Genomic DNA, 8,655 nt, shown 5'->3' on the forward strand with positions numbered 1-8,655 from the left:
CCTTAGTTAACATGATCTTCAACAGCATTTATTAATCTTAGTTAATATTAATTTCAATATTTACTAATACATTATTAAAATCAAAGGTTGTATTTGTTAATATTAGTTAATGCGCTGTGAACTAACTATGAACAGCTGTATTTTTATTAACTAACGATAACAAAGATGAACTAATACAGTAACAAATGTATTAATCATTGTTAGTTTATGTTAGTTAATAAAAATTAGAATATTGTGCAAAAGTTCATTTATTTCAGTAATTCAACTTAAAAGGTGAAACTAATATATTATATAGACTCATTACATGCAAAGTGAGATATTTCAAGCCTTTATTTGTTATGATTTTGATGATTATGGCTTACAGTTATTAAAACCTTTTCACAATATTCTAATTTTGAATTTGAGGTTTTTAAGCTGTAAGCCATAATCATCAAAATCATAACAAATAAAGGCTTGAAATATCTCACTTTGCATTTAATGAGTCTATATATTAGTTTCACCTTTTAAGTTGAATTACTGAAATAAATGAACTTTTGCACGATATTCAATTTTTTTCGAGTTTCACCTGCATATTAACTAATGAACCTTATTGTTAAGTGTTAGCATATGCCTTTCTCCACTGACTTTCTATGATGTTCAAAGCGTTTGTAAGGATGCTGATTTTCAGAAGGCTCTGAGATGGTGAACGGGAACATGGTTTGTGTAACATTAGCAACACATATATTATTGATCTGCCTTACTTAAGGTGGACGTTGACGCAATTTTCTTCTAGAAGCAAACTTTGTTGTATTATTTTCATGTCATCACTGTGAAGCTGCTTTGATACAATCTGTATTGTAAAAAGCGCTATATAAATAAAGGTGACTTGACTTGACATTATTAGCTGTTTGATAACGTAGTCAAGCAAAAGGCTAATCATATCAATTACGGTCATGTGTCTGATGTTAATACATAAAACGCATTATCGTTCTGATTCATCGACTTGTAGACGATGTATGAATCCACCTCTTATGAATCAGTTTCTGCTTCAAACGTACTTAGACCAACATTTCCACTTGCCATATTGTGTAGCGTTTTCTACGGTCGACCGAGTGGATCAGGTAATCCAAGCCACTGTGATTGAATGGAGGTGGAGATTCATTTGCATATTCATGGTCCATGTATACTAAATGAAGCAAGGGTGTCGGGTTACATTCAAGCTATTTTAAGGCATGAATTATTTTCACAGGAAAAAAAACATTTAAATATGTCATCATCAAAGATGAGTTTTAAGGGATAGAATAATTAAATGCATGTGAACTTTAACACATGAAGTTCCTGTGCTCTGGTGTCTCTAGCAGATGAACACACACACACACACACACATACAAACACACACGCTAACACAGCTCAACAGCGCCACCTGATGTCAAAACAGCAGCACTGCTGCTCTAAGTGTACTGCAGCAATATGACAGATGTAATTGCATTTATAAAGTTAAACAACATTTTTGTTTTTAATTAATCAAGCAGAGCCAAAGCATCTCTCAAAACCCATAATTCATATCATCGTATGAACAATTACAGTGAATATATTACACAGCACAGTAATAACAAAACACATCACACGACGCAATACGCAGAACATCCACATAAAGCATTTAAAAAGAGGCTAAGAGATTACTAAAAGCACTATCTATCCCACAATGCCCCAGTAAGCCATGGCAACATGCTCATCCTCCTCTAGAGGTTTGGTTTTATATAGCGATGCAGAAGATATTTATAACTGTCCGTCAATGCAGGAACTTGGCCAATCTAACCTCATAAATGAGTATTAATGTGTTAAAACACATTTCACATTGACAAAGAGACAGATGTTTTCCAAAATGACGTGCGTCAATACAGACTTCATTAAGATACTCGTAATTAAGAATGAATATGGTACAAAATACAGCTTTTTAAGAGTTTAGAGGTTTATAATAGGGCATAATAATAATAATAAAGTCCATAACAATTATTATATAACAATATTAATTGAAAAATTTGTAATTATAATAATAATAATAAATTAAAACCATAAAAACGAACAATTTTTATTACCGGTATATAACAATAATAACTAGAGATGCACCGATACTGAATTTCTCTGCCGACAGCCGATTATTCAGAATGGTATCTGCCGATACCGATAGTTTGATTTTCTTATGGGAATAAAACATCACTCTAATGCAGCAAACTATACAGGGAACCCTCTCATTTGGTATATTAATATAATATTAGAGGTTAAAATTAACAACAGAGCTATTATATTCAACTGCTAATTATTTTTAGAAATAATAATCACACTCAAATAAAAACTGTAAAGTTTGAATGCATCAGGTAGTTTTCATAAACACTTGTCTTCATGACAAATTTATTCAAACATATATCATAACAGCAAATAAACACCTCTCTATTGGTTTTATAGCTAACTAACGAACTGTAAACATTAGATATCTTTCCTTAGGAAAATGCAACGTTGAGTGACATATTGTACACAAGCTGTTTTATTGATATGTCTGTAAGATGGCGGTATCGCTCAACATAACTTCTGATATTCAAACATGTTTTTTCAAGCTATAACTTGTATTAAAGTGGAAGAAATGACTTGCGCTGCTGCTTGAACTAAGAGGCTACAACAATCTGTCACGTCACACACATTTGGAAGACGATACAGATTTCCGATGTGTAGGTATAACCGTTTAAAGAAGTCTTTTATTCCTTTCTCAATTAAATTGTTAAATGACGAATGAGTATTTATTTATTTATATTTGTGTGTAGAATTTTTTGTTGTCTGTTATGCTTCCAATGATTCTGTCAATGTAAAAAACCCTTGAGTCCAACACAAATTTCCCCATGGGGACAATAAAGTGTATTTCATTTCATTTCATTTAAGAGAGTCAAAATGCCATTTATTGTTTGAAATTTGTGATAGAATTGACCGAATTTGAAAGCTGAGACTTTTGTTTCTTATCAGAAGTAACAAAACACAAGCTATTTGTGATTATTGGAATGGAGGTGCTACAAAATGTAGGGAAATAACGCAGACCTGATGGGTGAATCATAGGGTCAAATTGAGCCATCACGATTTTTTAACTGTGCGTTATTGTTGCGTTCAATTCGACAGCCCTAAATTCAACACAAGAGACGTTTTCTTCACACACAGCATGAGTTGTAGTCTGACACGTTTTTCCACCTCCTTCTAATTTACCATATAATCGCCCCTGATCTTTTAAAAAATTGTATTGATGATAACAATAATAAATCATAACAATAAATTATTATTTAAAGGATTAGTTCACTTTTAAAAAAACTTTTGCTGATAATTTACTCACCCCCATGTCATCCAAGATGTCCATGTCTTTTTTTCTTCAGTCGAAAAGAAATTAATGTTTTTGATGAAAACATTCGAGGATTTTTCTCCATATAATGCACTTTACTGGGCACCAAACGGTTCAAGGTCCAAAAGACAGTTTCAGTGCAAACTGTTCAAAGGGCTTTAAACGACACCAGACGATGAATAAGGGTCTTATCAAGCGAAACGATCGGTCATTTAAAAAATAAATAACAAAGTTTAAGTTTTATAATGTCAAATGCTCGCCTTGCTCTGTTCTGTGATGCACGTTCGTGACTCTCCTGTTCGAACTCGTTCATCAAAATGAACAAATCTTTTTTCGAGTCATTTGGTTCATTTAACGAACGAAATGAACGAATTGACTAGGAAAAAGATTCGTTCATTTTGATGAACGAGTTCGAACAGGAGAGTCACACAGAACAGAGCAAGGCGGGCATTTGAGCTTATTAAACTTAAACTTTGTTATTTCTTTTTTAAATGAGCGATCGTTTCGCTTGATAAGACCCTTATTCATCGTCTGGTGTCGTTTAAAGCCATTTGAACAGTTTGCAGGTTGCACTGAAACTGGCTTTTGGACCTTGAACCGTTTGGTGCCCAGCAAAGTGCATTATATGGAGAAAAATCCTGGAATGTTTTCATCAAAAACCTTAATTTCTTTTCGACTGAAGAAAGAAAGACATGGACATCTTGGATGACATGGGGGTGAGTAAATTATCAGCAAAAGTTTTTTTAAAAGTGAACTAATCCTTTAAGGATTATGGGTAATGTAACACCAGACACTTTCAATCGTTTGAAAATGACTAAAATGGTCTTTCACCATCAAAAAATATGCAGGAGATTTTACAGGCGAATGAAGCAACGATAGTAACGACGTGAGGATCACAGGTGTGGGAGGAAACACGTGTTCATCAGAGATCCAGGAGCATGCTGGGACTCACCAGCCTGTGTTTGCCAGAGCGATGGACACGGAGCTCAGAAGCAGGTTACACTTGGACTCGCTGACGATGGCTTCACAGTTCGCTCCAGGAGAGATCACCACAAACTCACGCATGCCAAACCTACAGCACAACAGAGACGTGCGTCAGGACTTCACACACACCGCATTACATGCAAACACTCAGGTGAACCTGGAACCAGTGCAAATATACAGGCAGGATTCTTCAGTCAACTCCTCTTTGTGGAAACTCACAGTTGTACATCTTCTAGAAGCTGTGCCAAGAGAAATCTGAATTGAAATCTGAAACAAATCCGTTGTTGAAATATTTTGTCCCGTTGCTTTTATGAACTCTCTATCTATGGGCTTCTCCCTTGACTTTATGCCTCCACGTCCCCCCGATTGCCTCATAGACAGTAAAAGATTGCGCGTGAGCTTCTCCTTCTGTCTATACGGTAATTTCTCTACTGTGCGACAGAGAGTCGCGTGTTATGACGCAATCGTTAGCCTATTTTTACAAAAAACTGCTTCTACGGGGCTATAACGTAAGATACAAAGTAATGGAGCCTTTTATACAATGTCGTGTTTCTTTAGAAATAAATAATGGACAAATGGAGTCTTTGGACGCCTCAGATGTAACGTTATTCGCTAGAAAAAAGTGACGCCAAAATGAATGGGAGTCAATGTAATGCTAACAGCAGGTGAAGGCTTGCTAGCTAATGGCGGCCCCCGGGGAGGCTTCAGTTTCCGGCTGATGGATTACACCCTTGGTACTTCGTCTGGGTTTGCTGTATATTCTTTGGTTTTCTCCGGTCAATTTTTTACCGGTCCAATCAGCGAACAGAGGGAGTGGCTGAGAACGATGAGGTTGATGTCGTGCGCTAGTTTGAGTTGTAGACATCCGTCACAACCAAACCTTAGCGATTGGTTATGGCAGATCCAGAGTGACTCTGGGCAGATCCAATAGTTTTAAACTTCAACAGAGGACCCGCCTTCAAGGAAGTTAACGCTTGTCAATGGAGAGTGGCCAGACTCTCTGTACAAATGAAATGTGTACGAGAGTCTGGAAGGACCAGGTTAGTTTTTCACATCCGTACTGGTGAGAAGACTATTACACTGCCAAAATACACTGGAACTGAGAAATATGCTTATTATTATTCATATTTATTCAAGAGATTCCAGTAATGGAACAAGAGAAGTCATTGAATCATTCATTCAACGATTTAAAAAAATATAATTCATTTTAATTAATAAGCTTAAACTGCAGCATTTAAAGGGATAGTTCACCCAAAAATGAAAACATTTGTCAACATTTACTCACCCTCATGTTGTTCCAAACGTGTATGAGTTTCTATGTTCTGCTGAACACAAAAGAAAATATTTTAAAGACTATTGGTAATCAAACAGTTGACGGTAGCCATTGACTTAGTATTTTTTCCTACTAGGAAAGTCAAAGGCCACCAACTGTTTGATTACCAACAGATTTCAAAATATCTTCTTTTGTGTTCAGCAGAACATAGAAACTCATAAATGATGACAAAATTTTCATTTTTTGGGTGAACTATCCCTTTAAGTCTTCTCAAAACCACCATTAGTGGAGAATGAGATTTGAATGAGTCTTTATTGTCTATAAACTGTGTTATAAACTAATACTAAACATTGAACTGCATCATGTTTTAGATTCTCAATCACTATTTGAATATGAAGTCCTTTGTAAAATCGAACGCATCTTACAGAGCTTCTTACCATCTGACCAGACAGTGAGCTCGAGGAGGAAAGTCATTGTTCATGCAGAGCAGGTCCTGCATGGCCAGCGGATACGCATCTGAAAGCAGAAGACACCGTTCAACACACGCAGCAGAGGTCAAAGGTCAGCCGACGAGGTCAAAGGCCAAACGTACCTTCCTCTGATTCATCTATGCCTTCACTCTCTGCCGACTCCTGTTTCAGATAGTGATGTGTAATGGAGAACTTGAAATCAGCAAAGTTAATCTCTAGACACGTCTCTTCCCAGCTGCTGCTGGTGTATTCGCCCTGTCAACATCAACACTGTTAACTTCTGCGTACATCATTTCAGAAATCATTCGTGTAACTGTAATCATGGGTAATGACCTTTTCCGGTGGTTTCCCAACACGACAACCAATCAGCTTCCAGTCATTGAGCACCTCCTCAACCCTGGATATGAATCTACAAAGACACACAAGAACAAAACCTCAGTGTAAAATGGAGAAAATGAACATTTATATAGAATGAATGCTGAATGCACAGATGACTAGTTCATGTATAATAGTCATATAAATACCAATCAATAATATAGTGACGGTGACCATAAATTAAACAATATTACACAAAGAGAAACATGTCAACTTTCAAATTTAAACAAGAAACAACATTTAACTTGTTATGTGTCGCATCCCTTTTTGCCCATAAAGGGTGAAAATGCATAATTTAATCTGAATTTAAATGTTTGTAATTCATAAATGCTTTAGAATACAGGCTAATACTATTTTTAAGTCGTTTATAAGATGAAATGTAGAAATTGTAACATTCTGAGTCATATTTATAACGTGACAAGTTGAAATTATGACATAGTGAGCAATATTCATAAGATGAATGAAATGTCTAGATTATGACATACTAATTAAGTCATCAAAAATTTGAATGATCTTGTAAGTCAACAATAACTATAATCTCATTTTTTATAACGAGTATGTAACGACTTAGTATTTAATAATTTTGACTTTTCATCTCATAATTATGCTTTACTCTTTCATAATTTCGACTTGATCATTATCATAAATATGTTTTACCAAGTCATGATGCTTTATTCTTACGTGGCGAGAATGGGCTTTCGTAAGGACTTCACCACACAACCACAAGATGATTTTAGTGCACTTTAATCATAAAACCACATGTAAAGCTACAGAAACGTGTGATTACTGAGGAAATATTTGTTTAAATGCTTTTTTCTGTACCTCTCCCACTCCGATGCGGTGGTAAAATCAGTGATTTCAAACACTTCAGACTCGGGCTGAAACAGAAACCCGTGACAGTTAAAGAACCGAATAAAGCATACACATGTCAAAAAACTGCGTGCATTTATATGACACATATGACATTGACATGATGCAGATCATAATGATGCGTATTCAGACATAAACAAACTCACATCACTGTCAGCCGCCATCTTGGCTCTCTGTTTAGAATGACGTACCACCGTCACGTGATACGTGTGGAAATTTAAAAAATGTATTCTTACTATTCTTTTATGTTTTTGTTTAATTTTTCCATTAAGTATAAAGATTTTTTATTAATTTAATGCTCAGCCATCTGGACTATTACAAAGTAGATTATAAAGGTATATGTCAAATATAATGAAACTGTATTAGGCGTCTTTTTTCCTGTCTTTGGAATTTTGGAGTTACTCGCGCCTGTTTTTTTAGTTCTTAAATAAATAAATAATAAATAAATAAATCATACGACATGAATAAAATACAATTAAACGACATTTCCCAGAGTTCCTCGGATCGAATTGCTTCCGTGTTCTGAGCGCAGCTTCCGGCAGCTGTGAGTTGTCGAATCTTTTGGAGCTCAGCAGCAGCACTGATCTTCATCATAGTCATCTTCATCATGCGCTGGTTTGAGGGCTCAATCCCAGCGGCCATCGCGTCAGCTAAACAGCGCAAATCTGTGTTTGTGGTTGTGATCACAGGTACTTGACTATCATCATCATCATTATCATGTCCGTCATACACACACTGCTTCACTGTGTTTTTACAGTGTTAGTCGATGACAGATGATGAGGGGACACAGATGGATCCGGTTAATGTGTCAGATATGCGCTTTACGTTATATTAATCAGATATGCGCTTGTATTGACACGTCGTGTCCGTATCAGCTGAGTCATTATTATAATATTTCACCATCACAACGTCTTTTGTTTATCCAGTGCAGAGTGAGTTGATTTGTTGTCCAGTCAGAACCGGATAATTTCGTCAAACTGACTGAGACGATCATGTGATTTCAAGTGTGTTTCTATCTATCTATCTATCTATCTATCTATCTATCTATCTATCTATCTATCTATCTATCTATCTATCTATCTATCTATCTATCTATCTATCTATCTATCTATATGTGTTATAATATCTGTCTGCCTGTCATTCTGTCTATCTATCTGTCGTTCTGTCTATCTATCTGTCATTCTGTCTATCTATCTGTCGTTCTGTTCTGTCTGTCGTTTTGTCTGTCTATTTGTCTGTCCGTCTATGCTATTTTATCCTATCTATCTATCTATCTATCTATCTATCTATCTATCTATCTATCTATCTATCTATCTATCTATCTA

At 35.6% G+C, this 8,655-nt stretch overlaps 2 protein-coding genes across 4 annotated transcripts in view; one reads left to right on the forward strand and one right to left on the reverse strand.

Annotated features, from left to right (window-relative positions):
* rab3gap1 (RAB3 GTPase activating protein subunit 1) overlaps positions 1 to 7,527 on the reverse strand; it is a 60,045-nt gene extending 52,518 nt beyond the window's left edge. For both annotated transcript variants that reach the window (XM_056271347.1, XM_056271346.1), the window contains exons 1-6: positions 7,477 to 7,527; positions 7,283 to 7,338; positions 6,419 to 6,494; positions 6,208 to 6,340; positions 6,053 to 6,131; positions 4,311 to 4,430 (exon numbers count right to left, since the gene is read on the reverse strand). In XM_056271347.1, the coding sequence (XP_056127322.1) occupies positions 4,311 to 4,430; positions 6,053 to 6,131; positions 6,208 to 6,340; positions 6,419 to 6,494; positions 7,283 to 7,338; positions 7,477 to 7,494 (482 nt within the window). In that variant the 5' untranslated portion in view covers positions 7,495 to 7,527. The remainder of the gene's footprint in view (positions 1 to 4,310; positions 4,431 to 6,052; positions 6,132 to 6,207; positions 6,341 to 6,418; positions 6,495 to 7,282; positions 7,339 to 7,476) is intronic.
* A 317-nt stretch (positions 7,528 to 7,844) lies between these two features.
* ubxn4 (UBX domain protein 4) overlaps positions 7,845 to 8,655 on the forward strand; it is a 37,722-nt gene continuing 36,911 nt past the window's right edge. For both annotated transcript variants that reach the window (XM_056271350.1, XM_056271351.1), the window contains exon 1: positions 7,845 to 8,019. In XM_056271350.1, coding sequence (XP_056127325.1) covers positions 7,938 to 8,019 — 82 coding nt within the window. In that variant the 5' untranslated portion in view covers positions 7,845 to 7,937. The remainder of the gene's footprint in view (positions 8,020 to 8,655) is intronic.

This window comes from Rhinichthys klamathensis, unplaced genomic scaffold, assembly GCF_029890125.1.
Source record: "Rhinichthys klamathensis goyatoka isolate OS25496 unplaced genomic scaffold, OSU_Roscu_1.1 h1tg000318l_1, whole genome shotgun sequence".
NCBI lineage: Eukaryota > Metazoa > Chordata > Actinopteri > Cypriniformes > Leuciscidae > Rhinichthys > Rhinichthys klamathensis.